Source organism: Tachyglossus aculeatus, chromosome 9 (assembly GCF_015852505.1).
Source record: "Tachyglossus aculeatus isolate mTacAcu1 chromosome 9, mTacAcu1.pri, whole genome shotgun sequence".
NCBI lineage: Eukaryota > Metazoa > Chordata > Mammalia > Monotremata > Tachyglossidae > Tachyglossus > Tachyglossus aculeatus.
In genome coordinates this window covers 8,531,679-8,555,711 of record NC_052074.1, presented here as the reverse complement: position 1 = coordinate 8,555,711, position 24,033 = coordinate 8,531,679, and the positions used below count along the sequence as shown (strand labels likewise).

Genomic DNA, 24,033 nt, shown 5'->3' with positions numbered 1-24,033 from the left:
GCCCAAGTGCTTTCTGGTTCTTTAGGTTGAAAACGTTCATTTTGGCAGCTGCTGTTTTTAGAAGGAAAGGGCCTGTTTGCTCTGTGTTTGCCCCTTCCTGTGACACTGCATTTGCTAGTAGAGAGGCTGCCCGCAGTAAACACTTACTGTGGCAATTTGAGGATCTCACCATGAACGAGCAGGGCAGGAAACTGGTTTCCTTCAAATTGCATGGAGGCTTCTCTCAGGGGCTTTTCCCCCACCCTATCCTGGGGCGGGATGCAGACACTACTGCCTGCTGCTCTTATATCCTGGTGACTGGAGGCTTAGTCTGAAATTTCTCCCCGCTTAATTCCAGACCTACTTTGGATGGAGCAAAAAGTCACCTAGGATCTTCTCAAAAGTCAGACTACCCCTCTCTGAAATAGGGAGAGGTCCGTGGGAACAAAACAGTTCAGGGAAGGGAGGGTAGAGCCACCTTGGTATAGCTGTGAAGAGAAGGAATAATAATGATAATTGCAGTATCTGTTGAGTGTGTACTATGTGCCAAGCACTGTACTAAGTGCTGGAGTAGGTTCAAGATAATCAGGTCAGACACAGTCCCTTTCCTATATGGGACTCACCTTCTAAGTAGGGGATGGAGAACAGGTACTAATCCCCATTTTTACAGGTGAGGTAATTGAGGCCCAGAAGTTAAGTGATTTGCCCAAGGTCCCACAACAGGAAAGCAGCAGAGCCGGGATTAGAACCCAGGTCCTCTGCCTTCCAGGCTCATCTTCTTTTCACTACTAGGCCATGCTGGGAAAGTGTGCTGTCCAGAGGGAGGAAATAAGCCAAGACTGTTGATAGATGATCCAGAAATGTAGAGTACAAGCATTTCTAGCCCAGTCATATTCTGATAATGTGCCAGTAAGTATGAGGTCACGTTAAACAGGCTGGGATGCAGCTGAACTAGATCAAGAAGCCCCTAGTCTAAGGAGTCCAACGTGACTATTGAAGTTGGTCACCCAGTCTCAAGAACAAAATCCAGGGAAATCACTGAAGAATGGTCATTTCTGTCGGTGACCTTTTTGATGAGAGTTTAGAGTTTAATAGCTGTTCTGAGGAAATTCAGCCCTCTGTTTTACCTCGCAAGAGAGGAAATATCGTAGACAGGTTTCACTGTATTAGATAAATGAATGATGGTAGATCCAAATCACAAGCAAGTGAAAATACTCTGGACCGATGCACCATCTGCACAATTTTTTCAGTGCATTAAGCAGCTGGATCTTGTTTTTAACCACCATCCTTTCAAACCTCTTGAAGTGAAGATTTTGTCTTGTAATGATGAAACTCCATTTCATTCAAAATGGACTCGTTTTATTGTTCCCCCTAAAAGTCCAATGTTGTGGCCTATGTATTTTAGGCATGCCAGAATGGAGGCATATATGTATAGGATTTGGAAGTATAAAAGATGCAATCTCCATCCTTGGTGGGCTGCGTGCAGTAAAACAAAACATTTCAGAGGTGACATCATTGACCTGTTGCTTCTCAACTGGGACGATCCCATGAGGATAGGTTAAGCCAAGAGGAAAGAAGTGGTTTTAGAATGAATTATTGATGCAATTCAAGGTATTGAGAAAAAGGGTTATGTTTTTGAAGGGTAAGAGAATCGGCAACAAGTGTATGAGATAATTATTCCTCAAATTCTTAGGCTTAGCAAGATGCATTCATTAACCAAGAGGCAACAGATAGAAGTGTGGATGATGGCACTGGCAGATTGATTAAAAAGTCTGGTAGTGGTGATGCTGAGAAAACTGGCACATTTTTCATTCAGATTGTCTCGACTCAAGAGTTGGGTAGAACCACTGGTTGAATGGTAGTACAGAACTCAGTTTCAGAATCTGGTAGCTGGAGTAAGCAAAAAGTCTAGTACTGGGAAGAATGAACAATCAATGGTTGCAGATATCCTTGAATCAATTAATATTTCTAGAAATATCAGAATGTCCAACCTACGCCTCTTCCAACAGGCGGAAGCAATATGATGGATTGCAGTATGAAGCAGCGTGGTGTAGTAAATACAGCATGAGCTTGGGAGTCAGGAGGTCATGGGTTCTAATCCTAGCTCCACCACTTGTCTACTGTGTGGTCTTGGGCAGGTCACTTAACTTCTCTGGGCTTCAGTTACCTGAAGTGTAAAATGGGGATTGAGACCGTGAGCCCCACATGGGACAAGGACTGTGTCCAACTTGATTTGCTTGTATCCACCCCAGGGCTTAGTACAGTGCCTGGTGCATAGTAAGCACTTAATAAATACCATTATTATTGATATTATTATTATTATTATTATTATTATTATTATTATTATTATTCTTCTTCACATGCTTTAAAATCTGGAAACAGTAGATGGGAAGGAAGTGATTAGACAACTAGCCACACACTCCCCCTTTGGGAAATTATGATAGGAGAATGAAGACTTTGAAAAGTCCACCTTGTTTATTATTATTTGGGACCAGAGTAGAAATATTGAGAAGCCTAGGCTCCCACGTAGGACTTGGGTCTAGATGCTTAAAACAATTCCTGTCAGGTTGTAGACTAGACCAGTTGATCCTTCGTTTTTGAAAGGACTTGGTCATTCAGTCAATCCAGATCCGTATTTGATTTTATAAATCAAATACAAATAAATATGTATTTATTCAGAACGTACTGTGTTCAGGGCACTCTACTAAGTACTTAGGGGAGTACACTAGAAATAGTAGGTATCATCCCTGTCCTCAAAGAGCTTACAATCTAGTAGTAGACTCTAGTAGTAGAGAGTAGTAGTAGAATCTAGTAGTAGACTCTATCAGTCAGTGGTATTTGTTGAGTGCTTACTGGTTGCAGAGCACTGTACTAAACTCTTGTACAATAAAACAGCATTGGTAGACATCTTCCTTTCCCTCAAGGAGCTTATGGTTTGGGGTTGGGAGGGTAGGGGGGAATAAAGCCTACCACAGATTCTTAAATTCAAACTGGATGAGAGCATTGCATGTCCCAGCAATTCCCACCTAAGGAGTCGGAGACAGAAAAGGAAGAGGAAGGGAGGCCAGAGGTGTATTTTTCAGCAGAATGAAAAACAACACACTTAAATTCTTCTTTCTAGTTTGGGGGTTGTGGGAGGCCCACAAACACTATATGATCAAAAAGAGCAGGGGAATGGGTAGACTGAAGGACCTTCAGAAACTCCCATGCACGGAAGTACAAGTTGTAAGATTTTATTTCACCCACATTACAGTGAAATCTTTGACCGTCTTGGAATGGAAGCAACAAAACCCCAGACAGCCAATTGCCACTGTGTCCCGGTAATGTGGATAGCTTACAAGCTGCTTGGGGTCAAAGACAGCTAGTGCAATGGAGTGGGGTTTTCCTCTCTCAAAGTCAACCACAGGTGCTTTCCACAAAAGCTTAGGCTACTCTGCAGTAGCTTCCTTGATTCACCTTTTAGGGCTAGTCAGGACACTTTGACCCACAAGCAGTGGAAGGAATCAGTCAATCAATCAGTGGTATTCACTGAGCACTTCCAGTGTATAGAGGCCTGTACTAAGTGCTTGGGAGAATACAGTACAATAGAGGTGGTAGACAGGTTCCCTGCCCACAACAAGCTTACAGTCTAGAGGGGGAGACAGACATTAATACAAAAAAATAAGGAGGACCCTGGGAAATCCTCACACTTCACCTGGAGGCCGGTGGGAGAGAAGAAATCAGTCAAGGACTTTGGTTGATTTTTTGCTGATTTTTGGAGTTGCAGCTGGGGCTAGTGTCATTTTCTATCCCGGGGATTGCCTAAAAAAGATTTTAGAAAGGCAGGGTAGAGAGCAAGAGGTAAAAATGTCCTCAGCTTCCTTTTGGAAAATTACCCAGAATCTGTGATGTAAGTCTGCGTTTCAAACCAGCCATTCCTTGGCAGAAAATATAGGAAAAGAAATCTGTGTATGTGATGAAAAGTTTTATTCCCATAATTTTGGGATTTTGGAGGGGGGGCGGAAGGGGTGGGGAAAAGGAAGGGACTTCCATGCAGTGCTCATGTGTCCAAACCTCAGTAACAGTCTACTTTTGTGTGCCTGGTAACAAAAGATTCATGTGGCCGGTGCAGGAGCTGACAAGAGCAGCATGCTATTGTGACAGAGCAGGCGGGCAATGAAAGGAGCCCTTGTGTCTCCTTTCTCCTCTCTCCTGGCTTTACTTATCAGGGCAGCTTTTATAAGGGCAACAGGATGTATCTTAGAGAAGCAGCGTGGCTCAGTGGAAAGATCCCGGGCTTTGGAGTCAGAAGTCATGGGTTCAAACCCCGGTTCCGCCAATTGTCAGCAGTGTGACTTTGGGCAAGTCACTTAACTTCTCTGTGCCTCAGTTACCTCATCTGTAAAATGGGGATGAAGATTAAACCCCCCGTGGGACAACCTGATCACCTTGTAACCTCCCCTACACTTAGAACAGTGCTTTGCACATAGTAAGTGCTTAATAAATGCTATCGTTATCATTATTATTATCTTACACCTGAGATTGGTCATAATAACAGCCCTTTTTAGGGACTCAATATTAAAATCATGAAAAGCATCCCTTATACATTCATAATCTAAGCCAGTTTTTTGTCCCATCCCCTTCCCCCCCCCACCTCCCCACGCCCCCCACAAACACACACACAAATACATGCACACCTCCAAACCTCCAGGTCAGGTTGAATATGACCCTTTCTGCCAAAGACCTGATTACCTCATGGTTCACATCTAAAATGCCCAATTATCTAAAGGGGGGCTGGGAAAATCTAGTACCTTCCTAGGTGAACCATGACATCTTCAGGGGGAAGAAGTCCAGGCATCTCTTCTCATTCATTCACTCATTCATTCATTCATTCAGTCGTATTTATTGAGCGCTTACTGTGTGCAGCGCACTTTATTAAGCGCTTGGGAAGTACAAGTTGGCAACATATAGAGACGGTCCTTACCCAGCAACGGGCTCACAGTCTAGAAGGGGGAGACAGACAGCAAAACAAAACATGTGGACAGGTGTCAGGTCGTCAAAACAAATAGATTTAAAGCTAGATGCACATCATTAACAAAATAAATAGAATAGTAAATATGTACAAGTAAAATAAATAGAATAATAAATCTGTACAAACATGTATGCAGGTGCTATGGGGAGGGGAAGGAGGTAGGGTGGGGGGGATGGGGAGGAGGAGAGGAAAAAGGAGGCTCAGCCTGGGCAAGTCCCGGAAAAGGATGAGATACTTGAAAATATATCAATCAATCAATCAATCGTATTTATTGAGCGCTTACTATGTGCAGAGCACTGTACTAAGCGCTTGGGAAGTACAAATTGGCATCACATATATTTCCAAGTGTTGGCTGCTGGTTTCCATCACCAGGGTGCAACAGTGCACAGGGTTTGGGAGCTGCCTGTGCAGAAAGGGGAGTCGTGTCTGCAGCGGGTGCTCAGGGGAGGCGGGTGGTTAAAGTGATGCTTGAGTTGGCCAGTTTTGTGGAGGGCTTTCAACAGTCTGGAGCAGTGCGGGCTTGAGTTGTTCAGGACTTTCCCTCCCCTTATCCTGAGCTACCTTTTCAGCATCTCTCCCTCGGATCAGGGCACACACTTGCCCCCTTCATAGCCCTACTGAAAACTCACCTCCTCCAGGAGGCCTTCCTGGACTAATCCCCCCTTTTCCTCTCCTCCCCCTCTTCTCCCCATCGCCCCCACTCGCTCTCTCTGCTGTACCTCCCTCCCCCCCCACAGCACTTGTGTGTATATGTACATATTTATAATTATATTTATTTTATTAATGATGTGTATGTAGCTATAATTCTGTTTATATTGATGCTGTTGATGCCTGTTTACTTGTTTTGTTGTCTGTCTCCCGCCTTCTAGACTGTGAGCCCATTGTGGGCAGAGATTGTCTCTATTTCTTGCTGAATTGTACTTTCCAAGCACTTAAAACAGTGCTGTGCACACAATAAGCGCTCAATAAATACGATTGAATGAATGAAAGAATCTCCCAACTGGAGAACCCTAATGGTAGAAAGCTGAACTCTCCCTCTACTCCTTTCTCCTATGCCTAAGGCCCCAACCAAGACTTTCCTTCACAGTGAAGGTCTTTTCCTTAAATGCTGCCAAGCATCTGGGAGGTGGAAGTGGATGGGATGATCTATGGGGAGCTTTGCTAAATAAAATCCTCTCTAAACTCCAATCATCCAATGGTATTTATTGAGAGCTTACCATTTACAGAGCACTGTACTAAGCTCCTGGGAGAGAACAGTACAAGCAGTAAATATAATCTCTGTTCTCAAGGAGTTTATAGTCTAACAAAGCTTGCAGTTTAATTCCAGAGGATAATCAATGAGTGGTAGTTATTGAGCATTTATTGTGTGCAGAGCGCTGCACTAAGTGCTTGGGAGAGTACAACAGAGTTGGTATACGCATTTCCTGCTGACAAGGAGTTTACAGTCTACAGTTTAGAGTGAGGTCAATCCTCTCTCCTGATGGAAATTACACTCCCCAGTTGTCCCTGTTCTTTGGTGAAAGCTATTTTGATGGGAACAATCAAATGTGAGAATATAATATATGTAAGTCAGCCTTGCAGATAAGCACTTCCATTAACCAGCCCACCAAAATCAGCCACTAAGTCCACCTCCTCCTGGGGTACACCACCCATACCGCACAGACGGTCAGAATGAAAATAAACCACAACCCTAAAACCACCCCTCAATGTTCCTGAGGTCTGGAGAACCATCAGTTGTTCTTGGCTTTTGTCATGTGGCTCTCTGCAAGGCTGGTATCATCTACATAATGCGTTGGAAGTAAAACCTTATGCTGTGTTATGGGAAAATGCATGATCTTTGTAGTTACATGCTTTACTCTGGGTTTCTTTCACAGATAAACTTCTCCACTGGAGGGGCCTCTCCTCCCCTCGTTCTGCACACGGAGCTCTAATTCCCACACCCGGAATGAGTGCAGAATTCGCCCCGCAGGGTATTTGTAAGTTGAGTGTTATTTCTTCTACAAATGTTCATGTGTATGGAGATTAGAGTTTCTGGAAATTGCCTTTACTTTTAAAATCTGAAGGAGACACTTCCAGGCTGCCTTGGCACCCACAAGCATATAATTCCATTACTCACTTGGCATCAGCTCCACTACCCTGCTAAGCTCCAGAATATTTCTCTCTTTCTTGGTCTCTCTCTCCTTCACTCTTTTTTGTCTCTCTCCATCTCCATTTCCCTCTCCCTTCTCTCCTTTTTCCTTTCCCTTTCTCTTCCCCTCTCTCTCTTTGCGGGGGCATACAGCTGACCGTTCCCCCTCCAGTTTGCCTTCTTCCCAGTTTCTTCTCTGGCTGCTTGGCTGGTGGTTGTGGCTGTGCCTTTGAGTTTATGGGCTTTCCTGTGTTTTTGGAGGTCAGCTTCCATTGCCTCCTGGGACATGGTGGAGGGTTACTTTCTTTCACTACTTGTCTTTTTGAACAGAATAAAATGGGTCTTAAGCAAAAATCCTCTGGTGCCCAAGAGAGAGAGATGATCTTTCCAGGTTGTTGAGAGAATGTAGACATGGAATCCTTGGTTTTTCAGATGCCTATATGTGTGCCTTTTATGGGTTAATTTTGCCAGATGCCTAGCTAAAGCCAGTAGGGATGTATATGTTTTGATGTTGGAGGTTCTTCTGAATAACTTGGGATTGGTGGATTTTAAAGAGTATATCCAAATGGGGTTGTTTAAAGGTAAAGCAATGAATTTTTCACTGACTCCAGGAACAAATGGAGTGAGTCATGGTTAGCAAAGAAAAATCCAAAGCACACTCCAGAAGCCTGAGGGAAAAATGGTGCTTTTCTCCCTAATTTTTACCTAAATAAATTGTGTTGGTTTCCAGGAAACAACCTGGAAGTGAAATGTGGAGGGGAAGGGGGATGAGGGAGGGGAAGGGAGATGTGGTGTGGGGGTGGGGGGAAGAAGGGAGGGAAGGAGGGGAAGGGAATGAGGGTGGGAGGGAGGGGAGGTCCTGTGGGTGAGGGTGGGGGCCGGGAGTGGGGGAGGTGGGGTACGTCTCAGCATAGCAGACGTGCTGAATTTAGACTACCTTCTGGAAGTTGCCTTTGCAAGCCAGCATGTTCACCCCGTGGCCAGGTTTAAAGCCAGCTGTTTATTATTTTTCCAAACCATGGCAATCCCAAGTTACAAAGGGTTATTGTTTGAGTTTCACAAGCCGGTTATCCCGAGGGCTAGGTGGTGCAAGCAAGGGTTAAAGTCCTTGTCTGCTCTCCCTGGAGAGCTGAGCTGGGCTGGAGGTTTAGGTCACAGGTGGCAGTGAGTTTGGGGCTCGTCTCCCGTTGTCGAGTCTCAGCGTGACAGGCCGGAAGCCTGGGAGCAACCTCTGAGCCTGCCTTGCTTGGGGCCTCACTTAGGGCCTTGCTTGGGGCCTGGCCTCTCCCAGCCCCCCCTTCCCCTTCTCCCCCTTTCCCCACACCTTGTGACTTGGTGGGGATGGCCTCCAGAGGGATAACTCCTTGTAGGAAGGGGCCTGCTGCTCCTTCCCAGCTCCCGCCTTCGCTGATGCTGGGCGCGGCTCTCCTACAGGAAGTAAGTCTGCCCAGTGGCAGGGTAGAGGGAAGACTAGAAGCCTGTTCCATCGGGAACAGGAGGGCAGGTAGGTCTTCTGGAGCCTGCCAGACTGACCCAAAACCTCCCCAACCAAGCCATCCTTTTGGGAACCTGGGGAAAGGTCTGCATTCAGGTATCTCTCTGGGAAACCTGGGCTGCACATAGCAGAAGGAAGATTCTGTGAGCATTCAGAGCAACAGAGCTCACTCCCCCCCCCCCCCCCCCCCCGCCCGCCACAACAACAGATGAAAATGATAGGTGCCCTCCTTCGTGCCCCTCTTTTCTCCCTTTCTCTCTTTTCCCTCTCTCCCCTCCTTTTCTCTCCCTTCTTCTTCCATCTCTCTCTCTCCACTACCTGTCTTCTCTCCCCTTTCTGTCTCCCCCTTCCTGTCCTCTCTCTCCCCTTCCTCTCCTCCTCCCCTCTCTTTTTCTCCCTCTCTTCCTCTTTCTCTCTATTTTTACTCTTCTCCCTCTCTCTCTCCCTGCCTGTTATTCCTTCTCTCCTCTCCCAATCTTCTCCCCTTTCTTTCTTTTCCTCCCTTTCTCTTCCAGTCAATCAATCAGTGTTATTTATTGAGTCTGTACTGTGTGCCCTGTACTAAAAGCTTGGGAAAGTACAGTATAATAGAGTTGGTAGGCATGACCCCTGCCCACGTGGAACTTACAGTCTCCAGAGGGAGACAGATCTCTCTCCTTTCTCTCCCTTCTCTCTCCCGTTGTACTTTCTCTCTCCCCCCTTCTCCCTTTCTCTTCCCTTCTCTCCCTCTCTCCTTTTCTTCTGTCCATCTCCCCTTCTTTCTCTCTATGTACCCCTCATGTACTGTATTCCCTCTCTTTCCCTCTCCCCATCCCTCACTTTCAGTTTTTAGCCCGTGGAACTTGCCACATTTCCCTTAATTAGTGCCAGACTGGAAACAGTGCTCAGCCCACAACCTTCATAATTAATCAAACTCCAATAGACAAATTCGAACTGGGGTTCCTTTTTCCAAGAGGTGAGGCGAGGCAGTAGTCATAGACATTAACCATTTCATGGCTTGGCACTGACCCGGATCCATGCTCCCCCTTGGACTCCAGCCTGGGAGGGTCAGGCCAGTGGTTAGCCCTCAGCGAGCCTCCAAATTGGCATGACCGCTTAGATTGCCGAGCAGGAGTCGTGAATTGGAAAGTTGTTTTTCATCAAAGGAAATGAAGAAGAATAATATTATATTTTACACCCCAGTAAATCAATGAAGGCCTAATTTTGCCATGCAGGAAATCAATCCTGGTGTTTATAACAGTCGAAGATGTTATGAACAAAGTAATTTTGCAAATTATGGCAAGTAACACATTTATTGATGACTGTAGTTGAGGAATTTAGATTTTGTGAGCACTGTAATATAATATGCTGCACTGCCAGGGCCTGAGTGAAATACAGATTATATGCTGAAGCTGTAATGCATCATTTGCTATTAGCGGACTGGTAATAATTATCAGTTTCAAAGCAGCTCTTTCCATGTAATCTTTAGTCTCAATCGTAACAGCCCTTCTCATTGACATTATGATTACACTAGCTGCCCTCATGATCTAGAATATCTAGTTGATGGGAATACTAAAATGTGATAGTGAAAACTGTATGTTGTATGCTCATATTAAGATAAAATGCCATTTTCTCTGACCTAATATAGGGGAGAGAGAGAGAGAGAGAGCATTGCATTTTTAGCAGACGAGCCCCATCACGTAACTTGCTCAGCCCCAGAGGAAAGCCAGTTGATGATAGCAAAATTAAAGGAAATTTTTATATGTTAAGCCTCTCTGGGCCCCCAGATGTAACATGCTGACTGGGCCCACCTCCTAGGGAAATGCAAGGCGTAGAGGATAAAGCATAAGCCTTGGAACCAGACGACCTGAGTTCTGATTCTGGCTCCACCACTTGCCTGCTGTGTGACCTTGGGCAAGTCGCTTAACTTCTCTGGGCCTCAGTTTCCTCAATTGCAAAATGGAGATTCAATTCCTGTTCTCTCTGTTACTTAGACTGTGAGCCTCATGGGGGGGACAAGGACTGTACCTGACCTGATTAACTTGCATCTACCCCAGAGCTTTGAACAGTACTTCACACATAGTAAGCATTTAACAAATACCATAAAAAAGAATTTGGTCCAAGTGTGTGGCTCAGGGAAGCAAGCAGTTTTGTTCCTGTCCTAGTTTTTCATAGGAAAATATGAAGTTAAATATCTGGGTTTTTTAATGGTATTTGTTAAATGCTTGCTAGGTGCCAGGCAATGTACTAAACACTGGAGTGGATACAAGGTAATTGGGTTGGACACAGTCCTTGTCTCACTGGAGTCTTAATGGAGTCTTAATCCCCATTTTACAGATGAGTCCCGGAGAAGTTAGGTGACTTGCCCAAGGTCACACAACAGGCTAGTGGTGGAGTTGTGATTAGGACTCCCAGGTCTGTGCTTTTTCCACTAGGCCACACTGTTTTAAGGCTTTTTTAGGTGACTTTACTGCTAATGGCTGCCCGAAGCATGTACTGGGACTCTTTTACCTCAGCCAGTTCAGATCGTCAGGCTAATTGCAGGGATACTTTCCCAAGCGCTTAGTACAGTGCTGCTAACACAGTAAGCTCTCAGTAAATGCATAGATTGATCCCAGTCCGGCTCGGCAGAGCCCCACCCCATGACTTAGTACAGTGCTTAGTACAGTGCTCTGCACACAGTAAGCGCTCAATAAATACGATTGAATGAATGAATGAATGAATGACTGCTGCAGGAACTCTGCCGCCTTTTGGATGTCTGGCTGGTACCCGAGCCAGGATGCTGTGAGAACGGTCAGGAAGATACTCTCGATGATGCTTTTTATTTCCCTTCAAAGAAAAGAAGCAAACAAGAATAGGTAGATAATGTGTAAGTAACGTCAGTGTTTTCTTTCAAAATCTCTTACTTACCCTCTCTCCCGACTCCCGGCCCCACCCCCACATTAGGCAAATGTTTGAAACCTAATTTTGGTATCTTATCATCTAATCTTGTTAAAGAGATTTACCCATGAGTGGGATATATTGAGTGAGATTATAAATGCATTGTAAAGTAAATTACCAGGGCAGCACAGGAGCACATTATATAGTCAAGTACTCCAGCCGCCAGCTTTGTGGTGGAATACTGGTGGATGTGGCTTCTAAAAACAGACTCCACTTGCTTTTATTTTTAAACCACCACATGGAGGTATCATCAAGTTGATTAAACCCTTCCCTTCACCCCAAGGATGCTATTTTATTTTTATTTACCTGGAGTTATTGAAAATGATTTGGCACAGTCTTAAGGAAATAGTTTTAGCCTCCCTTAAAAACAACAACAAAAAACCCCAAAAAACCCAACAACCCACAACCCCCCCCCACAAAAAAGCCACCTTATCTTGCTCATGTTTTGCACATTTTTCCTGTTTATCAATCAGTAGTATTGAGCCCCTACTGTGTACAAAGCATTGTGCTTGTCTGAGTGAATATGATAGGTTTGTAGACATGCTCCCTGTCCTTTAGTAGACAGATCTTCTAGTAGACGCGATTCATGCCTCAAGGATCGTAGAACCTAGAGAGAGTTGGCAATTTAGTGGAGTTCTCAGAAAGTCCGCAGACTGAAAGAGAGCAATCAGTAGTATTTATGGAACACTTACTGGGTGCCAACCACTGTACTAGGCACTTGAGAGTATCCTAGAGTTAGTAGACAGTCAAGGAGTTTTCAGTTTAGTGAGAGTGTTCAATCTAGGGGAGTTCTCAGAAAGTCATCCACTTCCTCTGCCCCACACCCGCCCATTCAGGTTGGCTTTTGGGATGTGGTCATCGCTTAAATTACCTGCGAGTGGCCTGTTGCTTAGTCACCACATCTTTACCATTGGGCCCCCTCTGAGAATCGTGATAGTCCACAATTGGCCCTGCTGGCATTTTACCATTCTCAGAGCCATTTCGGTGAGAAAGAAATGACTCCTCTTAAGGAAGGCTTCTATCAATGGCCCTCCGACCAGAGAGCGGACTGAATTTGCTACTTATTCTCTGTTTCTTCCCTGAATCTTGGCCGTGGCCCATGTGACACATCATATAATTTCATTCACTTGGTTCAGCTCTCAAAATAAGGAGGAGGCTAGATGAGCGTGCTGCAAGAGTTGCGGTCACAGCAGTGGAAGTACTTAGGGAGCACCCATTTGGCGCTCAATTTTAGTGTGAGATGTACAAAATACCTCTAAGTGACCACACGTTCCCTGCGCACAATGAGCTGACACTAAATGGGGTAGATGAGCGTCAAAATAAGTCCAAGCTTGTTACATACCAAGAATAGGGGTTTCGGGTAGGCCCCTTTTCGTGAGGTTACTTTTCCAAGCATTATTTTCCATTTCAAACAATATTAGCAGTTAGCGTGTTTCAGGGTAAAATGCCAGACCTCTCTGGAGCCAGAGCGAATCGGAGCGAAGTGACTTTCCCCTCCTGATGGATGGAGGAGGTGGGAGCCCTCTTCTGACGCTCACCGGCTTGGAGGGAAGGCGTTCGGATTGGGCCGTGTCCCGCCCGCTATCCAGATGTGAGTCCTTCTGGGACCCCTCTCCCCGTCCCCCTGCCACCTCAGTCCAGCGTTCAGAGTTTTCGGGGTGAGATTTTCACCTCTTGGACGAATGAGAAAGTGGCAGAGGTGGGGTGGGGGCGGGGCGGGGCGGGGGCGGGCGCGCGACGGAGGCCCGACGGAGAGGAAAGAAAGGCAGGTGTGGGTCAACATCAGTGAGCAAGCAATTGCCAATCCTCAGTTGGGTGATTAAACATTTATGTTGCTGTTGTATTGTTTTGCAGGTAAAGATGAGCCCAGCAGCTACACATGTACAACTTGTAAACAGCCATTCACCAGTGCATGGTTTCTCTTGCAACACGCACAGAATACTCACGGATTAAGAATCTACTTAGAAAGTGAACACGGAAGCCCCCTGACCCCGCGGGTTGGTATCCCTTCAGGACTAGGTGCAGAATGCCCTTCCCAGCCACCTCTCCATGGGATTCATATTGCAGACAATAACCCCTTTAACCTGCTCAGAATACCAGGATCGGTCTCCAGAGAGGCTTCGGGTCTCGGCGAGGGGCGTTTTCCACCCACCCCCCCTTTGTTTAGTCCTCCACCGAGACATCACTTGGATTCCCACCGCATAGAGCGCCTGGGAGCGGAAGAGATGACCCTGGCCACCCACCACCCTAGTGCCTTCGACAGGGTGCTGCGGCTGAACCCCATGGCCATGGAGCCCCCGGCCATGGATTTCTCCAGGAGACTCAGAGAGCTGGCGGGGAACACGTCCAGCCCGCCGCTGTCCCCGGGCCGGCCCAGCCCTATGCAACGGCTACTGCAACCATTCCAGCCAGGTAACAAGCCGCCCTTTCTGGCCACGCCCCCCCTCCCTCCTCTGCAGTCCGCCCCTCCTCCCTCCCAGCCCCCGATTAAGTCCAAGTCCTGTGAGTTTTGCGGCAAGACGTTCAAGTTCCAGAGCAACCTGGTGGTCCACCGCCGAAGCCACACGGGGGAGAAGCCCTACAAATGCCACCTCTGCGACCACGCGTGCACTCAGGCCAGCAAGCTCAAGCGCCACATGAAGACCCACATGCACAAGTCGTCCCCCATGACGGTCAAGTCGGACGACGGCCTCTCGACGGCCAGCTCCCCCGAGCCCGGGACCAGCGACCTGGTGGGCAGCGCCAGCAGCGCCCTCAAGTCCGTCGTGGCCAAGTTCAAGAGCGAGAACGAGCCCGGCCTGCTCCCGGAGAACGGGGACGAGGAGGACGAGGAGGACGAGGAGGAGGAGGAGGAGGAGGAGGAAGAGGAAGAGGAGGAGGAGGAGGACCTGACGGAGAGCGAGCGGGCGGACTACGGCTTCGGCCTGAGCCTGGAGGCGGCCCGCCACCACGAGAACAGCTCGCGGGCGGGCGAGGAGAGCCGCTCCCTCCCGGACGTCATGCAGGGCATGGTCCTGAGCTCCATGCAGCACTTCAGCGAGGCCTTCCACCAGGTCCTGGGGGAGAAGCATAAACGAGGCCACCTGCCCGAGCCCGAGGTCCACAGGGACACTTGCGACGAAGACTCGGTGGCCGGGGAGACGGACCGCCTGGACGAGGGCGCCGTCAACGGGCGGGGCTGCTCCCCGGGCGAGCCGGCCGCCGTGGGCCTGTCCAAAAAGCTGCTGCTGGGCAGCCCCAGCTCCCTGAGCCCCTTCTCCAAGCGCATCAAGCTCGAGAAGGAGTTCGACCTGCCCGCCGCCGCCATGCCCAACACCGAGAACGTCTACTCCCAGTGGCTCGCCGGCTACGCCGCCTCCAGGCAGCTCAAAGATCCGTTCCTCAACTTCGGGGATTCCAGACAATCGCCTTTCGCCTCCTCCTCGGAGCATTCGTCGGAGAACGGAAGCTTGCGCTTCTCCACGCCCCCCGGGGAGATGGACGGAGGGATCTCAGGCCGCAGCGGCACGGGAAGTGGAGGCAGCACCCCGCATATTAGCGGCCCGGGCCCCGGGAGGCCCAGCTCAAAAGAAGGCCGGCGCAGCGACACCTGTGAGTACTGTGGAAAAGTCTTCAAGAACTGTAGCAATCTCACTGTGCACAGGAGGAGCCACACGGGGGAGAGGCCTTACAAGTGTGAGCTGTGCAACTATGCCTGCGCCCAGAGTAGCAAACTCACCAGGCACATGAAAACACATGGCCAGGTGGGGAAGGACGTTTACAAATGTGAAATTTGTAAGATGCCTTTTAGCGTGTACAGTACCCTGGAGAAACACATGAAAAAATGGCACAGTGATCGAGTCTTGAATAATGATATAAAAACTGAATAGAGGTATATTAATACCCCTCCCCGGAACCTCACGGCTATCCTCCTCCTTCTCCCGTCCCCCTCCCCGCCCCCCGCCCCCGAGGCCCCTCGCCCTCAAATCTGATGCCCTGTAGAGTTTTTTCTAGTCCCTCGTGATTTGAAAGAAAAAAAAAAAGAAATGGAAGCTAAGAATTTAAGAAAGTGCTTGTCACCAGCACACCTGTTTTTTTTTCTTTGTTTTTTTTTTCTCTTCCTTTTTTTTTTTTTCCTTTTGTGTTCTCACCGTTTGAATGCATGATCTGTATCGGGGCAATACTATTGCATTTTACGCAAACTTTGAGCCTTTCTCTTGTGCAATAATTTACATGTTGTGTATGTTATTTTTTTTTATTTTGACTTAGACAGCATGTATGGTATGTTATGGCTATTTTAAATTGTCCCTGATTAGTTGCTGAGCAAACATGTTGCTGTTTCCAGTTCCGTTCTGAGAGAGAAAAAAAAAAAAAGGAGAGAAAAGAACCGACCATGCTGCATAAATTCTGTAATACATATCATGTACAGTTTTGTTTCGTAACGTGTGGAGGAAAAACAGTCTTTGGATTAACCCTCTATGGACAGGATGAAGAGCACTGAAAACAAAAAAGCTGGTATATTAGCTAGATATCTGCCTCTAAAGGGTTAAAATGTATCAATTGGATGGAAAACAAAAAACCCTGAAATGAAAAATGAGCCAAAAGGAAAAAAAAAATAACCCAACAAAAAAACCCACAAAGTAAATTTGTACTCTTATTTGGATGAAAATGCTATCTGAGTGCCTTGGACCCATTAAGCCACATTGATGGTTCTTCCTACTTGTATAAACTTGTCTTTCAATCAGCATTGGGTGAAGTCATGAATCCGCAGGAACTAGTGTATAATTCTATATTGTATTTCTCGCAACAGCGGCTACCTACAAACACGACTTAGTAAGTCCTAGTTAATCATCATTCTCCCTTTCGTTTCATGTTTTAAACAGAACTGATTATACCAGTATAAAAGCTATTTTGCTCCTGGTGAGAGCTTAAAAGAAATGGGACTTTGGCCCGAAGTTTTATTTTATTTTATTTTTTTATTGATGATTGAATTGATGTGAAACGTGCAAAGGCCCTGGAACATGATTAAATACACTAGTAAGGAAATTCATTTATGAAGGTATTTACTTTTCATAATACCTTTCATTGATTCTGGCACGGAAACAAATAAATCCAGATCCACTTGGTTGTCAAACTGACAATCAAATGATAAACTTTGAAGACCTTGTGTACCGTATGAAAAAAGAGGCTGGCAGTAGGATTTTACAGAGTGTAACAGATAGAAAAACAAAAATAATTGTGATTTATTAGCACAATGTGGTACCATTTGCCATTTAAACTAGAACAGGTGTATAAGCTAATATTGATACAATGATGATTAACTATGAACTCATAAGACTTGACATTCTAAAAAAAAGGAGAGAATTTTAAAAGTAGCAGTGTATGTATGTATGGCGATACGTATATATGCACACAATACATATATGATACAGACATGCACGCACACACACGCACACACACACGTCTGTGCTCCCTACAAGTTGTACTTAATTTCTTTTTCATACATACACTGTGTGCTATTTGTGTTAACACGGAAAAGGATTCATTGTTTTGTTATTAAGCTAGCATCCACCCCAGTTGGTGTTCAAATAGCACTTGACTCTGCCTGTGATGTCTGTATCTTTCCTTTAATCAGAGATGATACAGAGGTTGAGTATAAAATAAGACTGCTCAGATAGGACAATTAAATGCACTGTACAATTTTCCCAGTTTACAGGTCTATACTTAAGGGAAAAGTTGCAAGATTGCTGAAAAAAAAGCTAATTGAACACAATCTCCTTGGTAAGCATAAAAAAACAAAAACAAAAACTTTGCCAGCCATTTACTTGACTAATGAGCTTACATGGACGCAACATTGCAGCGCTGTGAACGGAAACAGACTACACTTAACATAGAAATGAATGATTGCTTTCGCTCCTACAGTGCAAGGATTTTTTTGTACAAAACTTTTTTAAATATAAATGTTAAGAATTTTTTTAAAAAAACACTTCATTATGTTTAGGGGGGAACTGCATTTTAGGGTTCCATTGTCTTGGTGGTGTACAAGACGTGTTATCCATTTAAAAATGGTAGTGGAAATTCTATGCCTTGGATATACACAGCTCTTCAGGTTGTATAAAACGTGCATTGGGGAAAGGTTTAAGATTATATAGTACTTAAATATAGGAAAATGCACACTCATGTTGATTCCTATGCTAAAACACATTTATGGTCTCTTTTTTCTGTATTTCTAGAATGGTATTTGAATTAAATGTTCACCTAGTGTAGGCACTATAGTATTTATATTGAAGCTTGTATTTTTAACTGTTGCTTGTTCTCTTAAAAGGTATCAATGTACCTTTTTTGGTAGTGGAAAAAAAAAACACACAGGCTGCCACAGTATATTTTTTTAATTTGGCAGGATAATATAGTGCAAATTATTTGTATGTTTCAAAAAAAAAAGACAAAAAGAGTGACATTGTACAGATACGAGGCCATATAATGGCCATTTGGGGAAAGCCTGTTAGAATGTCACATGGATGGCCGTCACAGAGGGTTGTACATATCTTTTTTTTTGTTCCTTTTTCCTGCTGCCATACTGTATGCAGTACTGCAAGCTGATAACGTTGGTTTGTTATGTAGTGTGCTTTTTGTCCCTTTCCTTCTATCACCCTACATTCCAGCATCTAAACTTCATATGCAGTAAAAGAAAGAAAGAGAAAAAAAAAAAGAAAAAAAAACAACAACGATGTTTTGCAGTTTTTTTCATTGCCAAAAACTAAATGGTGCTTTATATTTAGATTGGAAAGAATTTCATATGCAAAGCATATTAAAGAGAAAGCCCGCTTTAGTCAATACTTTTTTGTAAATGGCAATGCAGAATATTTTGTTATTGGCCTTTTCTATTCCTGTAATGAAAGCTGTTTGTCGTAACTTGAAATTTTATCTTTTACTATGGGAGTCACTATTTATTATTGCTTATGTGCTCTGTTCAAAACAGAAGCACTTAATTTGATCTTTTATTTTTCTTTGTTTTTATTTTTTTTTATTTGGATGACCAAAGGTCATTACAACCTGGCTTTTTATTGTATTTGTTTCTGGTCTTTGTTAAGTTCTATTGGAAAAACCACTGTCTGTGTTTTTTTGGCAGTTGTCTGCATTAACCTGTTCATACACCCATTTTGTCCCTTTATTGAAAAAATAAAAAAAAATTAAAGTACACAATGGAAGCTTCTGGTGTCCTCATTTGACACACTCTGTAAAAGTACTTTCAGTAAAATAACAGGCTTTAAGAGAAGGCCAGTCAGTCTTTTTCAGGATTCTTTCTGTGGGCATTTTGAAGTGTGGTTGCACCCTAAAGGAACATAAAGAACCATATTAAAATAGATATCTCAGCCCAGAGATCATTTTTAGGTTTTACAACTCGAGAATAATTTTCAGGAGAACGGAGGCCGTTTTCCGTTTTGATGCTCCAAACTTTTTTTTTTCTAGTTATGCAGCCATTCAGGAATAGACGTAAACCTGACCAAAGTAGTAGCATTTAAAAAAAAATCTTGTCTCACCTTTGGGATTGTTTGTCTGTAAAAGGGACTCCCCTTCCCCTGATCCTCTCCCCAACCGCATCGTGTAGCTCTAGAAAGCAGTGGAAGGGAAACAAAACCGTTCCCATCTAACTCCCCATTCTCCAGCCCCTCCAACCCAACCATAAAATCCCCAAACCCAAACAACCGAAACCAGCAATCAAGTAAACAGGTGAAAGGCGTGAGGGATCCCAGTCTCTGATGCACATCCATTCGTGTGACATATTGCATGGGTGGGTCATGCCCAGTGGCTGATTTTTGGGGAAGCAGTATGTGCCGCACTGTGGATCGGAGAGCAGAGAGACCCATCCTGAGTCCTCTCTGCAAGCCCATGTTCAGTTTTCTAACTGGCTGATGTGAAATCGAGGGTGGGAATCTCCCCCCTTGGCCTATCTTTTGTCCAGCCCAAAGGTTTACGAAATGTTCTGCCTATGGTACATTGCCTTTAAATCTGGACTCGAGGTTAGGTTTTTATTTTCAGCCCCCCTTAGAGGTCTGTTTATGTTGTCAGTTTTACAAATACTGCATGTTGCAGCATCTATTTGCTTTATTAAAACACATACCGCTGTGATATTGTGTCTTGCTGTTCCTAGTGTACCTGGATGAATATTGCTCTGTTTTATTTTTGTGAAAACAAAACCGAAGTTGTCATGTTGTCTCGTGGTGGCATTATTTTGGGCCGTAGTGTCGATGCCCCATTGCCTTATGGTGTCCTTTTGTTCAGAGCGAGCGAGAGAGAGAGAGATGCCCTCCTTAAATCTCAGTGACGGGGAAATGGACAGGGTGTCCAAGAAGGTTTGGATAGTGTGCCAGTTTTCTTTGTTGAAAAACATTGGGCAGGGCAGGAAGTTGGGAAGAAGCAGGGAGTATAGGACTAGGGATGAGGGAGAATTGTCTGGAACAATTGGACATGGCCCAGTCCGTGTCAGGAAGGCAAGGAGGTAGCGCTGTCACTGATCCCAAGTTGCTAAAGCAAGGGGGAATTACTCCGCTCCGTGGCCGCTAGCAGAAAACGCGACTTCTGATCCTCCGCCATTAAAAGTCCATAAAGAGTTCATATCTCCCTATTACTCTAATAGCCTAGGTTAGTGCAGCAGCTCAGGTTGCCTTCCTGGGCCTCATTTGAACGCCTCGCTGGATGGGGATTTTCCAGTAATTATATTTACATGCTAATATACAGTAGGTAATAAATGTGGGGTATTTTATACCTTCAAATTTGCTAAATCAAACAGTGCGGGGAGGGGAGAGCCGTGCTGATAAATGAGAAATATTGAAATCTTCACTGAGGTAGATAAACCTTTTGAGAAGCCAGCTGGTAACTGGCCCTCGCCTAGTCCTCTGCAGACTTGAGGAAACTCCCCTCTTTGAGTTGGTCTGCTAGGGGCATCAAGAATTAGTCGACTAGAGCGTAATCTACGAAGGTCGTTGCCCGAATGCTAACGTAAAGATAATCCGACGCAAACTGTGACATTTTCGAGCTCAGTGATGAATTAATGAGGTTATAGGACTGAGAATCTTGGAGGCCCATTCCCGTTTGTGTGAATTCTGAAGCATTTTTTGGCTTCTCGATTGGGTTCTTTAGCTGCGGCTATTTTCCCTCCAAAATGACTTACCGTCTCCAGAGACTTTTGTCTGCACCTCAATCTGGAGAGGCTTTTGAATAAATGAAACTTCAGATGACAAGGCACCGGTTCTTGCTAAACTTTGAAATCCCACCAACTTTAGCACAGAAACATCTTGACTGCTTGATTCGTGCCCTCCTTTAAAGTGATATGCTCTGAATTTAATGCTGCTGAAGGAACCCCCTTTGAATCCTTTGGATTTCAAAAAACAAAGTAAAAAGTGGAATAATCAATGCTCTGCTTGCATTTGCAGTCTCAGGAAGTGTTATAGGAGTTTGTCTCAGTACAAAAGAGTAAATAGGTATAAAGGCATACATGTAGGTATTTATAGACATTAAAAAGAGGTTAGATTAACTAGTTTCTTAGTTGCTCTAAATTACAAGACTAAAAGTTATCTTACTCTCATATAGGTTTAAGATGATTTCTCATAAGTGCGTGGTAGCTGAAATTTTCCTCACAACTTTATTACTCCCATTATTCCTGGACCAGTGTAAGGCTAACGCTATGTTCCTTATGCGGGCAAATCACCGACTGATGACAAGTTTAAACTATTTATTTGTGTTTTCCCCAGCCTTTATCATGTTGTGCCGTCTCTAGTAGTCGCTGACTAAACGCCACAATCAATCAAATCTTTCCAGGGAGGATGGGGTTGATTGTGTCCTCTTCCATATTTGCCTTTTCGTTTTTTTTTTCTTTTTCATTTTCTTTTTTTTTTTTTGGTAAAGAGAGTGTGTTAAAATTTAAAAGACATGAGCCACTTAGTGAATTTTCCTAAGTGGCCCATGAGTCTCTCTGCAGCTTCCTCAATTAAGTCTAAACGAGTTCATTTCCAGAGAAATTCGCTCATCGGGCCTCCTAGACTGAATTTGGGGATTCTGTGCGGGCACCATAGGGCCTGCTACTGCTGCAGGTTGTATGCGGAGGTTGTTGGGAGCGCATTTTGCTTGCTATTATCTAGTTATCCCATTATCCTGCTGCTTCATTTACTAAAACACATGGCCAGTGATCAGCCTTCAGGGAGAGTTTCTACCTTTGAACGTTTCACAGTTTTATCCACCTCAGTTGTGGGATGAAATTGGCTACTCCCTTAATGCTAGGGGAGAGCGGAGTCAGCTCAGAGCTCAGCTTTTACGTCTTTGAGGGCCTAACTTGGGCCCAGGACGACTCAACGGTTGATCCAACTACTGTTTTTCCATTCCGGGAAGTGTTAACAGTTTACCAAAGGAAAGCATAAAAGAAATTCATGTGTTCTTTTTTTTCACAGGAAAAGCAGAAAAGGCCCAAATAAGGGAATTCCCTAAAAATAAAAAACTTTGTCATTGTAATAGAGGTAGCCCCCCCCTGGTACCAATAGACGACAGTCTTGAAATCACCGTGTTGTCATACGGGCCAGTGGCCCCCTCGCTCTTTGATGTCCATCCGAACCAATGAGGACCGTAAATGTTGGTGAATGAGAAAAGCTTCTGTCCAAGAGGTTTGATTTGGATTCCACTGGAGCGTAATACATCCTGATGGTCTAGTGGCAGGCCTGGGAATGCTACAAGGAGAGACTTGATTTGCAGAATTCCCAGCTTCCCCAGCCCCTTCTGGGCAAAGCAGAGGCCTGGCATTCCACGGCCCTCTGCCCCAGTCTGGGGGAGGGATGCATGAGGACCGCTGAGGGCTACATCCTAAGCCGCTACAGCATCAAGTCTGTGGAGAGGCTCCTCTCCCACCCTCCCTCCCTCCGCCCCCTGCTTCAGGGCACCATGGCAACCAGCCCCAAACTACCGCCAAGGTAGACTTCCTCAGCACCTCAGGATTCTCATTCCTGCAGCTTCAGGTCAAAGTCCAGAGATCGGGAGGAAAACCCGGAGAAAAGTGGCCAGCCCTAAAAACGAACTGCGCTCTTGAGAGAAGCTACCAGCAATTTGATGCCACATGAGGTCGACGGTTCCGATTCCGATTCTACCTGCGCTGATTCGTTGCCTCTTGTAAAATCTTTTGCTGCTTTGACGTTGAACTCGAATGACATCTCATGTTTTTGTTGTGCTGCTTTTACATTTCTTTTTATTTGTTTTTTTTTTCATTCTTCCCCTCCCCTCTCCCCATCTGTCCCCTTCCCCTCCTCCCCCCAGCCCTGCGAAAGACTCGGTGTAGATGACTTGTTCCCTTCTTGCGTTTCCCCCGAGGGTGACATGTTGGCCTCCGGGGACTGGCCTGGAGGATCGATTAGCTTTCCATGATATGAGAGAGGGACCCCTTTTACCCTGGGTGGGAAGGGCCTAATCCTGGGAAAGGCACCCAGGGGTCAGCGAGCGTGGGGACAGGAATTGTGATCTGAGTTTGAGCATCCTCGGGCATTTTGCGCTCAGTCAGGGTGATGCGAGTTAGAAAAGTCTGAAAAGAACTTAACTTTGTCGGGCCAAATTACACCTCTATGTTTTTTTTCTCTGTCCCGCCCTCTCTCTAGGTTCTGCACACACCCCCATTCGGCGTAGTGTCCAGAGAACTCAAGATGTGTGGCAGTTTTCGGATGGAAGCTCAAGAGTCCTTAAATTCTGAGAAAATATGAAGCCTTTGGGGTACGCCTGCTGCCTACCCAGCACCAGAAAGTGGTCCGTCATCTTGCTAGTTTGTGATGTTTTCTGACAGTAGCCTCCAAGAAGCCGTCGTGTGAAGACCGAATCCTGCGGGGTCCCTCCTGCCTGGCCCCCTGCAGCCCCATTTTATTTATATTTTTTAATAAAAACACATTTGGAACAATGAATCAGTCCCATGTTAGAAGGCTTCTCAGCCGCCACTGGTTCCAAGTGGCGTGGAAAGAAGCCTTTTGAAACCAGCCAACTTAATTACCTGTCCTGTGGAAAAGAGCATGAGGAATCCCAACCCGTTGTTTCTATACATTATACGTTGTCTTTTAAAAAGTGTGCTTAACATTGACACAATAAATGTTGGAGCTTTAGGTTCGGTTGGCTTAGTCTTTCATTTTTAATGCTTACAAGACGATGCGGCTGGCTGTGACGTATTGCCAAATCCCTGTCATAGAGACAGCCGCTGGGTATGTCGTTGGATGGGTGGCTGGGGGGTGGGGCGGTAAGGGAGTGGAGGGGAAAGAGGTTAACTTCTATAAAGTGGCATAAATTTTCAAGGAGAATCAAAATGCAAAGCATTCGGGGGCTAAATCAAAGCCATATCATAATTAATGTAGTAATAGAGTTACTGTTAATGCTGAAGTGTGGTTTTCCTGTCTGACTTACAATTTGCATACCATTAAATAATGCATAATGCGGCAGATTGTATTTCTGGTTTTCAAATGTAGGCTTTTGGGGGAGACCATACAGTATTTTAATAGAATCCAA

The 24,033-nt window shown here is 45.2% G+C and overlaps 1 protein-coding gene across 6 annotated transcripts in view; it reads left to right on the top strand.

The window, feature by feature from the left end:
- The window catches only part of BCL11A (BAF chromatin remodeling complex subunit BCL11A), a 105,827-nt gene extending 82,191 nt beyond the window's left edge, over positions 1-23,636 (top strand). For 2 of the 6 annotated variants that reach the window (XM_038751712.1, XM_038751711.1), the window contains exons 4-6: positions 6,865-6,966; positions 13,387-15,123; positions 23,145-23,636. In XM_038751712.1, the coding sequence (XP_038607640.1) occupies positions 6,865-6,966; positions 13,387-15,123; positions 23,145-23,236 (1,931 nt within the window). In that variant the 3' untranslated portion in view covers positions 23,237-23,636. Of the gene's footprint in view, positions 1-6,864; positions 6,967-13,386; positions 15,404-23,144 lie in introns of all 6 variants that reach the window. The other 4 variants (XM_038751715.1, XM_038751710.1, XM_038751714.1 and 1 more) reach the window with 4 other exon arrangements.
- Positions 23,637-24,033: the final 397 nt, after the last annotated feature.